Source organism: Phymastichus coffea, unplaced genomic scaffold (assembly GCF_024137745.1).
Source record: "Phymastichus coffea isolate CEN01 unplaced genomic scaffold, Cenicafe_Pcof_1.1 PCOF00034, whole genome shotgun sequence".
Classification (NCBI taxonomy): domain Eukaryota; kingdom Metazoa; phylum Arthropoda; class Insecta; order Hymenoptera; family Eulophidae; genus Phymastichus; species Phymastichus coffea.
The window spans coordinates 1,282,548-1,302,729 of NW_026706845.1; the positions used below are offsets into that span (position 1 = coordinate 1,282,548).

At 36.7% G+C, this 20,182-nt stretch overlaps 1 protein-coding gene across 8 annotated transcripts in view; it reads left to right on the plus strand.

Annotated features, from left to right (window-relative positions):
* LOC131663385 (probable Na(+)/H(+) antiporter nhx-9) overlaps positions 1-20,182 on the plus strand; it is a 1,718,187-nt gene that overhangs the window by 174,864 nt on the left and 1,523,141 nt on the right. For 7 of the 8 annotated variants that reach the window (XR_009301845.1, XR_009301846.1, XM_058933773.1 and 4 more), the window contains exon 3: positions 2,083-2,346. The exons of the other annotated variant lie outside the window; for it this stretch is intronic. Coding sequence is in view for 5 of the 7 variants with exons in the window: in XM_058933773.1 (XP_058789756.1) it covers positions 2,083-2,346 (264 nt within the window). In the remaining 2 variants the exon portion in view is untranslated. The remainder of the gene's footprint in view (positions 1-2,082; positions 2,347-20,182) is intronic. 8 annotated transcript variants of the gene reach the window in all.

Sequence of the window (20,182 nt, forward strand, 5' to 3'; positions counted from 1 at the left end):
CGGATGGCTTAGCCCAAGGATAGTTCTCCTTTGGGGCTCCTTTCAGGTCCAGGACTCCTGCAACCTTAGATCTAGGTTGCTTCGTCTCCTCTCCCCTTCCTTTTTTTCTGGGTATGGAATACCCTCCGGTTGATGTCATCCTCTTTTTGGCGGCTAGCTTCAATCTTCGAGTCCTCATCCAGGCAGGCGAATGTCCTTGACATATTTGTCAAGGTTATTCCCTCCCTGTTGATGAGTCTCAGAGGATAGTCGCTGTGCACCTCTGCGCTGAGGTTTTCCAACACATCGCAGATCGTATCGAGCCACGCGTGTCGGGTGCGCCTCCGGCGCCCCGCCACTTCTTTACTACGCGGGGTCTCCTCGAAATCTGCGACGTTGTACTCACCCAGCAACTATCTCCCTGGCCTAGCCGCCTGTTGGATGCCACTTCCATCCCTGCGCAGCTCCAATTCTGCAAAGTAGCGTTTGCGCTGTGTGGAGGTCAGCTCTAATACCCATGTGTTGATTTGGGCTGACAAGAGAACCATCTAGCCACCGCACGGGTGTAGGATGCGGTCGAGGTTTAAAATTATCGGTCTATTCGACCACTACCGCTTCCTATCACCCAAGGTATGAGCGGGATATACACTAATTAGTGTAACTACGCTTACTGCCTTCTTTTCAAGAAGTAAACTCGCGAGATTATGAGCGTGTGCAGTCCCCGCAAACTATCTAATAATAAGATAAAATATACTACCTAAAGTCGGAGCCTGCTGTTTGCTTGCTCCGCCTGGCTAATATTTCTAGATAGAGCACGCTTGGATCGTGCTCTCTGCTTATATTGTCGCTCAGGTGCTTCCGGCCCCCTTTATCTACCAAGCCATGATGATTATATTCATAATAATGAACTCTGATTTTCCAGTATTTCTAATGGGCTTTTAGTAATTAGTTAATGATTAAAACTAATAAAATCTTGTTTGTTTCCAGATAAATATAATCCTTAACTTTTGTTCAGCATTTTAGATTTATTATAGACTAAATAATATTTTTGTATTAGTAAGATTAGAGTACCACAAACACAATTAATTTAAATAATTAAAATTAGAGTATAAAAGTATACATGAAAATAGTACATAGAGGGCTATCTATGTGAAGAGGGCCCAAAACACTTGAAATTTATTATTATGAATTAGCCACTCCCGCATACTTCTCCTCCGACCAATTAGAGTTCAAACTTCGCTTATACTTGAGACGTTCCCCAAATTTTCTAACCAATTAAATCAGGGAAATTTAATTCTTTCTGTCCAAAAATGACAAGAAATTCAGAGTGGGACTCTCTCGCGAAAATCATAAAAGGAAGCTCGTGAAGAAAAATAGGCAGTTCTATCTCAGTTCCTTCCAGTTCAGTACTCTATAAAAAGGACGTCCGTTTTATTTCGTATATGTGTGTGGGAAATAATTACTAAAAAAGTAAGTAAACTAATTTAATAAAAATCAAAACTCTAATTCGGTTCATTTGGTTCATTTCTTTCCTCAATCTTTTCTTTCTTAGTTTCGCGTACGATTTTTTTATTTTAGATAGTTACACTCGATTGCCAAGCGTGTGGTCGAGTGCATATTAGATAGACTCCCTGTTACGTTATTTTATTTGCCAAGAGTGTGCTAAAGTAACGCGAAGCATAACTATATTGCCAAGCATGTGGTATAGCGAAGCTTCCATCCCCCGTCGCCGAAAAGAGAATTTCCCACGATAGTGGTAACGCACGTCTCGGTTATTGTCCGAAAGGATAGATCAAAAAGTGCGCCTGAGATTACGTCTATCTCAGACGTGCCTGAGAAATATGTTGTGTTAACCGACGTCACACTCGCGAGATAATTTCGCCTCTCGTGTCGTAAGTTTATTTCTTCTGTCTTTGCTGTTTATCTTCGTCAGAAAACTTTTATAAAAAGTTTTTTCACAGAGTCAGTGGCTAGTCATATTCACTGGCAGTTCCTTAGTATCAAATTTACCTGTAATTGCTATTAAACGCTTAGAAATAAAAGTACACAATATTTATTTAATTAACCGTTATAATACTTTCAAAATAATTAATTCTGTTACAGGATTTCATATGACACCAAAGTTAAGTAGAATATTTCCAGAGTCATGTTTACTTATTGTAGTAGGTGTTATTGTGGGACTATTTTTATTTCAAACTAGCAATGTTCATATATCACCACTAACACCAGATACATTTTTCTTATATATGTTACCGCCTATAATTCTCGATGCTGGATATTTTATGCCAAATAGATTATTTTTTGATCACCTTGGTACTATCTTGTTATTTGCAGTCATTGGTACGATTTTAAATACGTTATCAATCGGTAAGTAACTATGTTTGACATATCTTTTATATATCTATTATATCATATATTATTTTGTATATATATATATATATATATATATATATATATATATATATATATAATAAATTACTGCCTAAATCACTGCCGCCAAGTGTTATCTTGATTTTGTAAACGAAGAGTCGATTTCCACATCGAAAATTCAACCCATAACTCTAATAACAATTATTTATGCGGAGAAAGAGAAATACGGATGCTCAAATCACCGAGAAGATTATCGGGTGTTTAAGTTGTGACGTCATTATGACAGAATGCTTGAAACTTGTGAAGAAGAGGGAGCACTCGTGGGATATTGTACGACATGAAAGAATTCGTGTGGGTAGTCAAATGCAGATTAGTCTGAACGGAAAAACAAAGAGAAATAAAAGAAAACATAAAAATAGCAACTAAACCGCTGATAAAAAAGGAACAATAATAAAGTTATAGGGCATGGACTAGAAAATAATGAAATATTTAAAAAATAATAAAATAACGGTCAAACAGTAGAAGAAGAATAGAAGCAAAGAAATAAATGCAGATAAAGCAGGGAGAAAGGAAAATAAAAGAGATAATTTGTATAATATAGCAGGAAGAAAAAAACAATGGAGAGATAGAACTGGAAATATTAAAAAGAATTCGAGATAATAGGGTTAGTAAAAATATGGAGAAAAGAGAAACATTGGAAATTCTGCTAAATAGGAGCCTAAAAGGGTACTTCAAAAGAGAGTGGGTGACATGAAAAGAAATAGGAGTGAGCGTAATGGTATTAAGAAAAAGAAAAGGATGGATAGAAATTAAAGAGAGGAGATCATAGTTAGAAAGATAAAAAAGGAAAGAAATTCATAATCATCACGATGCATATAAAGCATAAGAGGAAAAAAAATTATAAATCAATAAAAAAAAATTGAAATAACAAAGAAACAAGAATAATAATTGAAAGAATCTTCCGAGATTTGCAAGAAAGGTAGAAACTGGTATGAGAAAGAAGAAAAAAAAACTAAATACCAGCAATGCATAATGAAATAAACAGGGAGGGAGAAAAGATGTAAAATAGTTGAGAGAAAATATCATGACAATGGAAACACAGAGGGGGATAGAATTAGGAGAATAACGTAGAGGAAGAGAAAAAGCTGATATCCGACTGTAGTGAGGAAGAAAAGAAAGAGCATATAAGTTGGCTGAAGGCTACGGAAAAGATAAATAATTGAAAAAATTAAAGAAATGCAAATGTGAAGGCATCATAAACATTTCATAAATTGAAAAATGGAGAGGAAAGAAAGAAAGAATATTTAAAATAAAAAAGAAAAATAGACTAGGAATAGAAAAAGCAAAGAAAAGTAAATGAGCAGTGGCATCACAAAAGGAATGGAAAGAACACTTCGAAAGTCAACTTGGTGAAAAAAGTGAGATAAGAAACAAAAGTAAAAGTAAGAGAGAAAGAAAGTTATGCGAAAAAGGTATTGATAATTTTAAAGAAGAAGAATTTAGTACAGTAGCTAGAAAATTGAAAAAAAGAAAGCATCAGAAAAAGATCAGGTAATAAACAAAGCTCGGATAGAAGAAATGAAAAAAATGAAAAAACAATATGAAAAATCTAAACAAGATATAAAATGGAAAAAACCCCCAAATGAACAAAAAAATGGAATGATTGTACTAATTTCTAGAAAGAGAGAAAAAAACAAGCTAGTAACCATAGAGTGATAACACAGGAAACGCAAAATATAAAATATATGCCTAAATATTGAGGAAAAGAGTGGACAAGGAAATGAAAAAGAAAGTAATACTAAACAACACGTGGATGAGATTCAGGAAAAAAAGAGGGAAGATAGATACCAGATATATGTTTAAAGGAGTAATAGGAAAAGAAAGGCCGACAAAAATTTAAAAAAATCCCAGAACCATAAACAAGACCTTGCGTATCCGCAGGATTTTAATACGTTGAATCCAAATCCAGCATCAAAATTAACCTAACACATCAGACTTTCAAGATATCCTAACCTGTGAGGGCGGAAAACATGATTTTTAGCTATATTTGTGATTATCTACCTATATATTATAATTTTTGTTTAAACGAATAGCGCCATTTTAAAGAACTCTTACCTTACAGAACTCTATCTCTAAATCTTGTACATGTTTTTCTTTTCACTGAGATATCTCTAACCTCAAAATGCAAAAATCACTACTCTTGATCCAGAAAAGAAGATACGAAGAGTCAAATGTCATTATATATCAAAATATATCGTATTCCTATAAATCTCAATTCACCTAATCTTTGAGATTATAATCTCAGACCCCTGAATTCCAATTTTCTTAACCCCCGAATCCTATAACTTGCAAGTCTATAACCTGAGGCTCTTATATCTCAATTCCTTCAATCCTCAAACTCTGTAGCTTCTGATGTCGAACCCTTAAAACCAAATTAATTCAAACCGAGAATCCTGTAACCTGTGAGTCTATAACCTCAAAACTATAAAACTAAACTTGCTCAACTCCTAAATTCTGAAACCTGCGAGTCTATAACCTCAAACTCCTCGATCACAATTTTCTTAACCCTGTAATATGTCTTTTATCAATAAGTCGACAACTCAATAGCGCAACTGGTTTATTGGTTGAAATTTTGTAACCATTGAGACCCATACACTTTGATTTTCTGAACTTATAATTTTGTAACTGACTAGGTAGCAATGACCAAATAAATTGATGTTTCAATATTCAGCACATTTTTTCCTAAATTCATATTTTCATGAATCTTAAGAATATAATATTGAATAATATATGAGGTTCGTTTAGTTTTTACGTATTTTCTTGAAATGTAATATTAAATATCTCTTATTTTCGTATTGAATTGGATGGTGCATTCACTGCGAGTTTTTCTCATAAATTGATGAACTTAAAAAATACACTAGTGTGATTGTTTCATGGTTGAATGTATATAGATTAAAAAACTTATCTAGTGATGCCTATTTTTCCGAATTAGAGATCATATTGGAGTGGCGGGCTAACGGTCAGATATATAAGTGATTAAATTTCGTTAGTGATACAAATCTAACTATGTTAGAGATTATGTTTGAGTTGCAGTCTAACAGTTAGATGGATAAGATATTCATAGTGATTTTTTATAGAGATTGATAAAAATTTGTTAGTATGAAATAGTGAGTTCAAGGATAGCAGCTCAGTATCTGCTATATTGTATTTTTTAATCGTATAATACCAGACTTTTAATTTTCTATTTTGCTTATTGTTCATAATAAAATTTTATCGGTATACGATCAAATGTTAGTGTGTTATCATTATTTTCTATATTCAGTTGATTTTATAGAAAATGATATAAATTTTACGTTGCCATCGTAGAGCATAAGCGAGAAGACCGGCGACTTTTTATAGACTCTTCTACAGACTCTTCTACAGACTCTTCTACAGTCTCTTCTACAGACAGACTCTTCTGTAGACGCTTCTATAGCATCAAAACTGTCTTGTTACATAGGCGGTTGCAATCACGACGCTTTCAGGAAGCTCGATTATAATCCGCTTAGCAAAAACATGGATGATGCACATAGTGCACCATATGGCCAGCCTCGCGGCTGGCCAGGTCACCTTGTGCAAAATCTTTTGTCAAAGCGACGGACAGTAATTGTCTTCCTCAACAGAGAGTGGAGACTTCAAAACACTTTGTTGTTTTGGGAGAGGATGTTGTAAACTTCTCTTACCTGTACGGGCACAAGCAAATGCAAATGCTGAAGTACAAAATGCGTCACCGATTGTCCTCGACAAGCAACTAACGCTGGTCGACCCGCAGTGAATGCAATGTGTATTTGAACGAAGACTTGCAATCACACGTGCGGATGTGTGTACCTTCACGTGGTGGAGCTGAAAACGCTGCTTCTGTAAAGAAACAGTAGGCAAAACACACAACTAGGGCAAAAGGCCAATCGGCCAAACGACAATAAATAACACGGACCATGACAGCACGTGGTGAGGTGCGGCCCATAAATGCCCAAACATTCAACGTGGAGTCTACCACACCCCAAGAGCTCAACTCAAGCCCAGAAAAGCCAAAATCCGGGAATCACTTGAGGGGAAATCTCTTGGGATTGTGGTACCACGCGCCCGCTTAGAGGACGGGAGACCGCTCCGGAAGCTAGTTGCAGAGGACCAATGGTCCCGGCAATCCGAATCTAATTCGGGTAGATAAGAAAATACTCCCTATCTACTGGCAATCGGTAGGTGCCACTATGGTGGGTAAAGAGTCGTGGCCATGGTCATAGCAGCCACCCAAAGTTCTTTGCCTCGAGCTCCGGGAATAAGGCCCGACACCTTTGTGTGAAAAACACAATTTGAACGCTAATCTCGAACGCTAAAACATCTGATTTGAGCCTGGATCTCGGAAATTGATTTGAATGAGTGGCATGACTGAAAACTGCCTGGGGAGTCGCCTTGTCGGCTAGGCGAGACCCCGCCCCTGACCCAAGTTAGAAAATTAATCGAAAGAGCAGAGATCAATATCAGCGAGTCATAAAAGCTTTCCATGGAAAGCGAAATCCGAGACTCGGGCAAAATCAGAACACAACCTTTCGAATGACGGATACCCACCAGCGTGAGCGGGGATGACCGAAACGCAATGGGAAGACATGCCCCGGCACGTCGAAGCGATGGACCTGTGAGTCGTGGGAGAAATCCCTTAATACAGGAACGCAGGGTGGGATGTATTTTGAACGCGAGCCCAGGAGGGGAGGCTTAGTTGGTTGATCGTCTTAGGAATCTTCCTCTGGCTGTTCTGGCTGAGTCTCTCTTCTGACATCCCAATTTGGGTTGGCCTCTGCGGGGTAGTGGTACCAGGTCAAGCAAATCTCATAAGATTTGTACGCTGCGTGCTTCCGACGCAGTAGACGTTGGGGCAACTAGAGTCCCGTCGCGCTCAAACCGAGGGTCAAGCCTTTAGTTCCACTCTCCTTGAGCGTTGAACCTTGAAAAGATCGGTACTCCTCTCGAGGAGGTCGCCGCCTTAGATGAAAAAGGTTCCGACTCGCTGTGTGCGTCAGGGAAGTCGCAGCAAACTTGACTTCCGGATCTCCAAAAACGTTTGAAAGCGAAGGAGTGAAAGACAGTGGGCTATGCCAACCTGTTGGTGCCCAGTGAGAAGGGTGGTAATGTTTGATTACGCTGTGCCTCCCTCAAATCGGAAAAGTATGACAACACACAGACACTAACTGTCTTGTTACATAATGGATATAAATAAGTGGTCTTTCTTTTAGGAAATTCAAATGATACAAGTAATACAAAACTGAAGAAGGATATTTTGTTGAGTCCGACATAAGAAAATTTATTAAAAGCAACGATTTTATTGCAACTATGATTACTGTTGAAAAAAATGTTTAGGTGAAATTTAAAGAAGTTGGCATAAACTTCTGAGGAAACATATGAAATCTAAAATATAAATCTATTGTAGCTAACATGTTACAGAACTATGAAAAAATCAAATATTTGACGTGTCTCAAAATATATTTCTTGAAACCTCACTTGAACTGTTTTCAAGAAAATGTTGGAGTCTACAGAGAAAAAATGGAGGAACATTTTCATTCAGACTTCCAAGTAAAAGATCAGCATTACTGAGGCTGGTGGATCAAAACATGATGGTAGATTATTGTTGATATTTAAAAAGAGCAAATAATTACTCAATTAGCTATAAACGGAAATCCCCAGAATGATACTCCGATATAAAATGTCAACGGGTTCATAAAAAAAAATGTTATTTACCCGTACGAACGGAATAACATACAGGGTTTAGGAGCTGAGGAAATTGGAATTTATCTGTTTGAGGTTATAGCCTCGTAAGTTACAGGGATCAGGGGTTAGCAAATATTAGTTTAAAGGTTCTAGACTTGCAAATAATAGGATTTACGAGTAAAGAAAATCGTGATTTAGGCGTTTGAGATTATAGCCTCATAGAATACAGATCTCAGGAGTTAAGGAATTTTGAGTTTAAGGGTTTGAAGTGATATACACGCAGGTTTACAAAGTTTGGGGGTTAAAGAAATTTGATTTAGGGATTTGATGTTATAGACTTGCAGGTTACAGGATTAGAGGGTTAAAGACAATGGAATTTACGAGTTTAAGATTATAAGCACAAAGAATATGTTGTTCGAGATTTGAGGGAATGCGATGTATCTTTATATATAAAGATATTTTCCTCTTCATATCTTCTTTTCAGTATCTATAATAGTGCTATTTTGCATTTTGAGGTTAGGAACTTTGAGGTTCTAAAGTAGTTTTAGTATTCAATATATATTCTACGTCTCATAGAATCTCATAGAACATAAATATACGATAACAGTTCATATATTAATTTGCTAGGTTTTCTAAGTACTAGTGAAATACCGAAAATACTTAGAGATTGCAAAAGTTCAACATTAAAATTAAATTTGTAACGGGGATTCACGGCTTTGTGGATTCATCCATTGTCTCTCATAATAGTCTGTTTGTCGCGGTCGGACAAAGAGTTTGTGTGTAGGCATTGTCATTCCAATTTTCTGCTCTTTATTTAAAGTGCAGCGGATAAGCTGATTGATGGAGCCAAGGGCTGTGGATGAATATGAAAGAAAAAAACGGTGAACACACGAAAAGCGAAGTCGAGAAAAACAAAGAGAGAGTCGACGTGAGAGAAATTCTAAAGGGTAGTTCAAGTTTGGCTGCCAAATTAGACGTCTCGCCGATTTTCCAAAAATTTTGAGGTTTGTTTTTTGACACGACCTCGTCAATTTTTTATTATCAAGAATACATGTCCGGTGTGCAGGGTGTGTTAGTTGAGTGTTTTGTATTTTGTGTCTTACATTAGTCGGGACCAGCCAGGATTAAGTCATGACATCAACGTGTGTGAGGATCTCGGCGATAATCCGCGCTGACGACATGCATGATCTTATTTCCGATCCATAGCAGTAACAGCTAAAGGTCGGACAAAAGCAGTGACAGTAATATGAGCGTGCAGCAGTAGCAACGGCCAATAGTAATAGCGAAGACAGCTGTTAACAACGGTCGTCAAGCCACACAAACTCGGTGTCGTATTATTATCTCTTTCTTTCTTTTTTTCTTTCTCTTTCTCGCATGTTCGGATATTACGCCTACGCATGTACGAGTATGGCTGGATAGTTTTACTGGCCTTTGCGTCGATGTTTGTAATGGTTGGTCGCATTCATTGAGTCAAATGAGAGAAAAGATACTGATAATCCTTTTGATGCGCCTTAAGTGAATAAGCGCCACCATCCTTAATCTTATCTATAATCACTTTTAGATTTATATGAGCATTAATATACTTTATTTTTCTTCTTTTTCATAATTAAAATGAAGTATCATTGAATTTAGTGCCACCATATTTTGCTTATCACCCAACCGCATTTACAGAATGCATCCTTTTGAAATAATTTGTGCAGATAGCCGCGGGTATAACCCTCTAGGTTGTCGATGGAAATTCTCCGTTACAAAGTAGATCCTATGATCATAATAGAGAGAAAAAAAATTGAAACGTATAGCAAGATACGTGTTTGAAACGAAGTTCCTTTCGCTCATTTAACAAATTTTGAATGTCTATTTTCTAAACGAGAAAGGGAAAATTATGCTTTAGTGAAAGAGACAGAAAACAGTATCAAGAGAAAGGAAAGACGATGTTTGCGAGTAAGAGAGATGGTGAGCAAGAAAGAAAGAGGGAGAAACGGGAAGAGAAAGGAAAGACGATGTTTGAGAGTAAGATAGATGGTGAGCAAGAAAGAAAGAGAGAGAGACGAGAAGCGATGCCTATGTAACCTATGTGGGTAGTATCGACGAGGACATGTAGCTGGAGTGTGGTTATCGATTATTTCATCTCTTTTTCTTATTTGAGTTAATATACGAGGTGTGATCAAAAAGTAAGGTGAATTTTTATTTTTCTCAAAAAATATTTATTTATTCATCAATTTTTATTTTATCTCCTTCAAAGTAATCCCCCCCGGATATAATGCACTTGTGCCAACGCTTTTTCCAATCCTCAAAGCTTTTCAAAAAATCATTTTTTGTGATCTTGTTTAGTTCATCCTTCGATGCCGTCTTTATCTCCTCAATCGTGGCAAAACGCCGTCCTTTCATGGGCCTCTTCAGTTTTGGGAACAAGAAGAAGTCACAGGGGGCCAGATCTGGGGAATACGGTGCCTGTGGCATCGTTACTGTGTTGGTTTTAGCCAAAAATTAGCGCACAAGCAACGATGTGTGAGCAGGGGCGTTATCATGGTGCAAAAGCCAATTTTTATTTTTCCACAAATTCGGACGTTTCTGGCGGATTGCTTGGCGCAAATTGCGCATAACTTGAAGGTAATATTCCTTATTTACTGATCTACCCTGTGGCAAGAACTCATGATGCACCACGCCCCTGCAGTCAAAGAAAACTGTAAACAAAACCTTTACATTTGATCGAACTTGGCGTGCTTTTTTTGGTCTTGGTGATCCAGAATGCCTCCACTAGGACGATTGAGTCTTAGTCTCGACGTCATAACCATATACCCATGTTTCATCACCTGTTATAATCCTGTTGAGTAAATCTGGATCATCGTTGACGTCATTCAGTAGCTCTTGGGCGATGCTCATGCGACGTTTCTTTTGGTCGAAATTGAGCAATTTCGGAACAAACTTCGCTGACACACGTCTCATGTCTAAAACACTCGTCAAAATTGATTGGCACGAACCAAATGAGATGCCAATATCATCAGCAATTTCTCTAATGGTAATTCGACGATTTCCCAACACTATTTTCTTCACTTCTTCAACATTCTCATCAGTTGTTGCTGTGCTGGGGCGTCCAGAACGAGGTTCGTCGTCGGTGTCTTCTCGGCCTTCTTGGAAGAGTTTATACCACTTGTAAACATTTTTTTGGCTTAAAGTAGACTCACCGTATGCCACTTTCAGCATTTCAAGTGTTTTGGAACATTTGATTCCATTTTTCACACAAAATTTAATGCAAACTCTTTGATCCATGTTTTTAGACAGCAGCAAATCGTGGAGCACGCAAAATACTTTTAACCTTGATGCCTCTCACAAACAAACCAAACATACTACAAAGCTGAAATTTGAAACGTATGTTCTAGACGAGTGTACCGACATAACCAAATAAAAAAGTCGAAGATCGAACGGACGTAGCCCGCTAAATTTCAAAATTCACCTTACTTTTTGATCACACCTCGTATTCGAGTTAATAACGAATGGAACGATTCCTCATATTTAGTGTCCTTATATATTTTAACGGATAGCTTTTCTGTGCCAAGCTATCATAAGTAACTTTGTTTTAAAAAAACAGTGAGACAAAGATAGAAGAGGCCGCGTGGAGCATCGAAGATTGATTAGCGAAGCTGGTAGTTACGGATGAATTACAGCCTTCGCAGTGTAACATACACTCAACCGAACTTAGTAATACAAACACAGAATTAAGAAAGCAACGATCCGTTGTAGTTCGTAGATCCATAATAGGCTTAGGGAAATATGTAAATAAGAATCGCACGTGAAGATAGTATATACAAGAGCGGACGAGCTTGATGAGATACTCTTACTTTGGCCATCCTAGCGAATTGATGTGATGATCTCTGCTAACGTGCAATTGGACTTCGTCGTTAAACAAGAAGAATCACGTTTAAATAATCGTAAAATATCCTATCCTATTGGGCCAAAGTGGAGGCAGTTAGAATATTGTGCTCTGATGCATTACTCTAACCGGTAATACGTACGAGCACAATAATACAAAACATAAAAACTTCCTTAATCCAGTTACTCGGAAATTCCCGTCGCAAACGACAAGGCTGTTCGTTTGCTTGACGGAAATCCATTTAACTATCCTGGTCCATTATATTGAATCCGTGAGAACTTCGGGTCTCAAACAACCTCGACTTACCAATAATAAGTCACAGAAGCAACAATAGTTTTTGTTTTCGCGCGCATACGTACTAGAAGAGTTTTTCGTCTAGTCGACGGGAAGACAAGAACGTAAGCGGAAGCAATAGAGGCGGCGATCAGCAATAACAACGATAGCAGCAGCTTGGAAGTTACAAGTGTAGCCGAACAGCCGAACAGTCGAGCATCGCCTACAAGCGACGAATCCTGCAACAACAGTAGCGAGCCTTGGTGAGTCCGCGTGCGTGAATGTTAGCCCTAACAAGGAAGGATGTCGAACAACAAAGCAATCCAATCGACGGTCAGTATCTCTCTCTCGTTCTCTCCTTTATTTGCGAGTGTGAGGTAACCATCCGATTATATGGGATGGCAAGCATCCGTTGCCGTCCATCTGCAATTGTATGCTCAAAAAGTAGGCGACTGGGAGCCACACAAGCCATTGCAGCGGTACAGAATTGAGTCCTGCCCAACTTGCGAAGCGGTTGTGTCATCGGCTGCGCTACCTTTTCGTACTTGCGTTCTTTAAAATCTGTAATTTCCTTAAATAAATTGTTATCTATTTTTTTTAAACGCACGCTGATCATTTATGTTTATATTCTCTTCGTTCTCATAATTACCTGAGATACGCGTGATTTCACTGCGCGAAGTACTCGTTAATGCTAGGGCGTACTTGTACGCCCCAAGCCCGCTACATTAAAATAATTCATTCGCGATTTGCTCCGGAAACACAAGCCAGCAACGATTATATTCCAGCGATATCGTGACATATTATATATTCCTAGAATAATTGATACTGAATATATATATAGGTCAGTCTAAAACTTTTCAATCAAATCACTGCGCACGTCGGTCACCAATATTAATGCCAACATTTTTTATTTTTTACATATAAAAATAAGCCTGCCTGAATTTTTCCAGTTTACTATAACTAGATTTTTGACTCCTAGAAGTTCTCAAATTTCTAAATTGAGCAAAAATTGAGAAAATAATGGCCATTTTTGAATCGCCATGTTTTTAACATATTGAATTACATAGCTGGTTTAATATGAGATCCGAGCAAGTTTTATCTTCCGAATATTGCTTTTTTGAAGTATATTTGAAGAAAGTAGACGTCAATACTATGAGTTCGTTATTTCCAAAAATGTCATATTTTTTAGAAGACGAAAGAGGAATTATACTGGAAGTACTAAATTCAAATTTTTAAAATTTTAATCGAAATCTAAGACATGGATTTGACGTAAAAAATTTAGAACTGAATTTAAAAAATTCAAAGAACTGGTAAGACCATATTACTAGGTATTTCTACTAATTGATAGAAAAGTTTGTATTCAACTCGTTTGCATATTATGGCTTAAATTGAAAAAATCAATGTCGATGGTGGAAGCTTACTATTTTATTTATTTATTCAGTCCAGGGTTTCTTCTAGATAATTTTCAAATATTTTCGAAAACTAGTAATTCTATAAGAGTTCTAATGGCACTAGCAATAGTTATTTAGAAGAACAAATGGGTTTATTGTGAGTAGCTTGTTCTGCACGACTTTGCAGAGATTGTGTATATAGATATCTTTATTTCTCATTTGTCTGCCACGTTTGAGTACCGCCATGGCTTCTACGACTATTATTAATGTTTCAGTGGTAAAATAATATCACGCAAATAATTTGAATTTGCCATTTAGTATTAATTCAAGATACACAATCTAATGCTATAATTATTTAAAAATTTTTTTTAATTTTTATTTTTTGAATACTAATATTAAAGATTTTCGACTTTTTAATCTTTTCATACGGTGTAACACATGTCTTTTGCATTTATACTTTAATCTAGATACTTACAAGTAACCCTACCCAAGTGCCACTCACGATTTGAACCAAACTTGGTATATCGTTAGAACATTAAAAAATATTGAAACCGTATTTTTTTTATTTTGACAGAATCCATTTTAAAGGGTAGAAACCACTCATACGAACCCATTTAACTTTGGATAGAGCGAGTTTAATCAACTAAACTACTCAATTGTTATGTACTAGATTGGTACTATTCAATCAATTACGTACAAGAAGATGTGAAAGGCAAGGGAACTCATGTTCATTCAGCACGTCGATCGTGAGAGGTGAAGGGACTCATATTAATTCAACACCCCGATTGTGAGAGGCGAGGGAACTCACGCTAATCAAGCACCTCAAAGGAAGCAAAAACCTACTGCGTCCTCGTCGTTGTTCCCGGATAATGCTAAAGGTATGTTAAAAGAAGAATTCGATGGGTTAGTCTGCTTGGGTGTTAATAGGGATGGTTTATAGGGGTCGTAAGGGCTGTGAAAATGAGGTATATCAGGGTTAAGGTGGGTTAGCCTAACTGTGATTGAGATCTTAATTTTCTTATAAAAAAGCCATCGATTAAACTCGCTTTACCCAAAATTAGGTGGGTAAGTCTACTTGAGGGTTAGTAAGGTTGTTTTCTACCCCTAAAAAGTGGATTCCGCCGAAATAAAAAAAACACGGGTTTAATGTTTTTTAGTCCTCTAACGAAATGTCAAGTTTGGTTGAAATCAATGAGTGGCACTTGGGTAGGGTTACTTGTTAGTTCTACTCAGTAATAGTTTTTGAAACTTTCTCATTTGATTTATAATCTACTTATTTACTTGCGATTATTTAGTAGAGTTAAATTTTATATCTATAAAAATAAACTAATGAAACTGTGAATAAATTGTAAGATGTTTACATAATTCCTATTAATGACTGCACAATTTATAGAAATTAGTTTTTTTATTAGAATTTTTTTATTTTTTTTTTAACTGTAGGAATCTGTAAATCATTTCAGATAGTTCCATTGGATACGAACCAAGGGGAACCTACTATATCGCGTAGGACTTTTGATTGAAATATTTCCATGATTTGGATACTCGAGTCAGAAGCAGCACCCCATAGTTGAATACCATATGTCTAGACTAAAAAAAATTTTTTTGATTGTAAAAATTTGTAAACCGTGTTAGAGATCACGTTTGAGTGGCGGGCTAACGGTTTTACAGAAAATTTATAGGTTTTGTTACTTGATAGGAAAATTTGATTTCTATCTGACTTACAGCGAAAATCTATAATTTCTTGTAAATTGCTGTCTATTTTTGAACCAAGCAAAAATGACAAGGCGGATGGTTCAAGATTTAACCGATTTTGTCGAGGATGATGATATTGATGATTCCCGAGCTCATGTCGATATATCATTCATTCCCGGAGATCACCAAAGCTCAGATGGGGATTCTGATTGTACTGTTGATGAAAATATATCATTTGAATTGATTCCTGTTGGTTCGTATGAACATATAAAAAGCGCATACAGCAGCACTCAAAAACTATTAGAACCCAATCATGTTTACGATTGGAAAGTATTAGATTTGTATGATACCTCAACTGTGAATAACGATGATCCCTTCAATGTTCAATCCATTTCCTCTTCGTATTCTAAAATCTCTTTGGAATTATTTGAAGTATATTTCTCAAATTCAATGAAAAATTATATCATAGAAGCAACAACTGAAAACAATTTTGAATTAAGTATGAATGATCTAGAAAAATGTATTGTTATCATAATGATTACTATTTTCAATTCGAGAAAGAATCTCCGTGACTATTGGTCAACTAAAAAAATCTTACAATGTCCAGTTATTTCTGAACTTATGACAAGAAATAAATTTATTGAAATCAAGAAGAAAATAAGATTTTATAAACTTCAAGATGAAAATAAAAATGATAAAGTTTGGAAAATTAGAAGTTTATATGATTATTTTCGTGAAAATAGTATGCAGTTCGGTTTTTTTGATTACAACTTATCAATAGATGAGATAATGGTAAAATATTTCGAAAAGTTTGGCATAAAACAGTGTATTAGAAATAAGCCAATCAGATTTGGAATAAAATTATGGGCCCTTTGTTCCTCAGGTGGATATTTATATGAACTGGATATTTATACAGGTAAATCAGGACTCGATGAACGGAACCCTCGAGTTGCTGTTTGTTTGGGATCGAAAGTCGTTATCAAGTTGCTATCGCCTTTACTACAAGTAACTAATAAAGAAGATCTTACTAAGTATCATGTATATTTTGATAATTTTTTCACCAATCCAGGTCTTATGGTACATTTGGAAAAAATTGGATTATCAGCAACTGGGACGGTCAGACAAAACCGCGTCAAAGAAAAAGTTGAAATGCCAAAAAAAGCTGAGAGAGGAACAACTATCGCTCTTCACGATCAAAATTCCAAACTGAATTATATAACTGTGATGGATTCCAAACCTGTATCAGTGTTATCAACAAAATTTGGGGATGAACCGAAAATTGAAGTGCAGCGATGACATGAAAAATCTAAGAGTTCCATTCTTTTCACTCAAGCGTTTTCTTCCTATAACCAAAACATGGGTGGGGCTGATTTGCATGATCAACATTGCAATGCTTTTAGGCCTTCAATTAGGAGTAAAAAATGGATATGGTGTCTGTTCTTACGACTTATTCAGGCTTCATTGACTAATGCCACTGTGATTTATAATAAGCTGCACCCAGACTTGCCTAAAGGTTCAAAATATATTGTGCAAGAAGTTTGTGAATTTTATCTTGAGAAATTTACGAATTACGTCCTAACAAGCGAAAGAGATCAAGTGACACATCATTGCATAAACACGTAATCAAACAAGATATGTACAAAACATGTGGGGTATTATTGTGTGAGATGAAAACTGAATTTTATTGCCAAAAATGTGCTATACCCTTGTGCAAAAGACACCGAGAAGATCACGAAAATAAAACTGAATAAAAATTCAATCGAATTACATGATCAATGTTTGATAGCTGTTTTTCATGACAAATTGAAGTCCGACAAATAAATGTTACATATATTTTTTTCATGTATTTTCCCGTATAATCGATTTCCGCAATCAGATTCGTAAAACAATAACTTTTTGGTAATTTGTTTAAATAACTTTTTATAAACAATTGCAAATGGCAAAAGAAAAAACACGGGTATTTTTTTTTTCGATTTGCCTATGAATCGCATAGTTAGTTTGACGCTATCTCTTTCAGTTTTGGCCTGGGCCTTAATGGGTTAATGCACTATGACGTGAATAACCTTTACCGTTGATTTATGACTTAATCACTATCACATGAGTCGCCGATAGTAGTGACGGTTATTATATTTTAAAAGTAGATCTAGAATATCTGCAAGAGTTATACAGGGTGTCCAAAAAGTAACGATACACCTGAGAAATTTTCTAAGCCGGTTATTATTTAAACCGGGTGAAGGTTGTTCTTAAAGTAACTTTTTACGAGGAATCCGATGGTAACCTTGGATTTGACATTGAACCTCATTTTCAAGGTTATTTTGAGGTCAACCTCATTTTTTTAAATGGAAACCCCTATTTTTTATGGCGGAATCGGAAAGAGCGGAAAATTTTACGTCCAGATATGTATTGAGGTATGAGGTTGAGGTAACCCCTAGAGGTCAACTAGAGGTCAAAGTAAGAATTCTTAAAAATCTCGCGAATTCAGTGGTTAAACAAAACAAACAAAAGGATAACCCCAGGTAACTTTCAACGGTGCTCTTTAATTTGTCCTTGAACCTCATTTTCAAGGTTATTTTGAGGTCAACCTCATTTTTTTTAATGGGTACCCCTATTTTTTATGGCGGAATCGAAAAAAGTGAAGACTCTCACGTATGGATGAGTTGAGGTTTGAGGTTAATGTGACCTCTAGGGGTCAGATGAAGGTCAAACTGTGGCTTTGTAATAGTACCGGGATTTTAGTGGTACAAGGAAGCAAATAAAGGTCATGGAAACCCCCATTTTCGACAGCGGCAATCGAAAGAGCGGTAAATTTCACATCCAAATATCTACTTAGATCATAAGTCAAGGGCGAACTTAAAGTTTAAGGTCAGTCGAAGGTCATCCAAACTTAAAGACGCCCTAAAATTTTTTAAAGTTTTTTTCATAATGGAGAAGGGTATTTATTTAGTAATTGCCCATCGGAGATCCGTGACCTTGAATTTAACCTTCAACCTCATTATCAAGGTTTTTCAAGATCAATTTTTTTTACTTTTAGCGTTACCCAGGAACAACGACGTGGACATAGTAAAATCTGTCCCCTTGGGGTGCTTTATTTTCGTGAGTTCCCCTCGCCTCTCACGATCGGGGTGCTTGATTTTCGTGAGTTCCCCTCGCCTCTCACGATCGGGGTGCTTGATTTTCGTGAGTTCCCCTCGCCTCTCACGATCGGGGTGCTTGATTTTCGTGAGTTCCCCTCGCCTCTCACGATCGGGGTGCTTGATTTTCGTGAGTTCCCCTGGCCTCTCACGTATGATTTATCTTACATCAGCACATCTTATTTTAAGTGCTCGAATTGTTCACCGTTCACTTCTTGACAGTAAGCTAATCGGTGGTAAAAAGCATCAACAGCATTTTGGATCATTTCAGTGGGAATGAGAGCTGATTCGTCTATGATCCTTTGACGTAATTCGTCCAAGTTTTGGGGTTTAGTTTTGTATACCCGATCCTTTAGATAACCCCAATAGAAATAATCTAAAGGCGTCAAATCGGGGTACCTAGCTGGCCATTCAATTGTGCCTCTCCTTCCTATCCATCGATTATCAAACACCTCATCTAAGTAAATTCGAACGTCTCGTCCATAGTGAGCTGCAGCACCATCCTGCTGATACCATGTATTTTCGAAGTTGTCTCCGACTATTTCTCTAATTGCTGGAACTATTTGATTACGAAGCATCTCTTCATAATTTTGAGCGTTTAAGTTACCATCAATAAAGAATGGCCCTATGATTCGATTATTCACTATTCCAGCCCTAACATTCAACTTCTGCGGATATTGCGATTTATCTTCTCGCATCCAGTGTGGATTTTCCGCAGCCCAGTACCTGCAATTATGTCGATTTAATGTTCCGTCAAGTTGAAAAGTTGCTTCATCAGAGAAAACTATGTTTGATGGAAGATTTGGATTTTCAATTATGCGTGCCATCATATCTTCACAAAACTCAACACGACGATCGAAATCGTCTTCATTCAACTTGTGAACCAGGTGTACGTTAAACGGATGGAATTTTGCTATTTTTAAAATGATATGTACGGACGATGTACTTATGTCATGCTCTTGAGCAACTCTGCGGATGGAATTATGTGGATTTTCAGTGAATGATAATAGAATATTTAATAAATTCTCTTCATTTGTTGCTGAGCGTGGTCTGCCTGACTTAGGTAGATTTCTGACATGGCCAAAATTTACAAACCTTGAAATAGTATTCTGAACAGTAGACACAGCAATTGGAGTTCTATTAACCCGAAATGTCTCATTAAAAAGATTTCTCACTGCCCTGTAAGATCTTTCTACTCCACCCCAGCCTCTCATCATAAGAAGTGATATTCTTTCTCGTTCAGTGAGGCGTTCCATTTTAAGTCAGCGAATCGAAATTTACTCAAAAATCAATCAGAATTAAAAACAAAAAGTTTGCAACCCAAATAAATGTTTTCAAAAAATGAAAATTATAATTTGAGTACTTTTACAAAAAAGTTCTACTACAGTCCGACTAATGCACTAATGCTTTATGGAGATTTTCGAATGGTAAAATCTTTTCAAATATGTTACTTTTTTAAATATTAATTTTTGAAAATGCAATTGTCCCGAAGAATAAGCTCAAAACGATAAAGTTAGGCATAGTACATTTCCTAAGGATAGAACCAAGTGAAATTGTTAGTGGATTATCAATGAATAGGTATGGGATAGTAACCTTAAAAAGTTTAACCGGCTCATCAAGTTATTAAGAAAATAAGCGTAAAAAATCATTGTTGATAGGCGAGGGGAACTCACGAAAATCAAGCACCCCGATCGTGAGAGGCGACGGGAACTCACGAAAATGAAGCACCCCAAAGG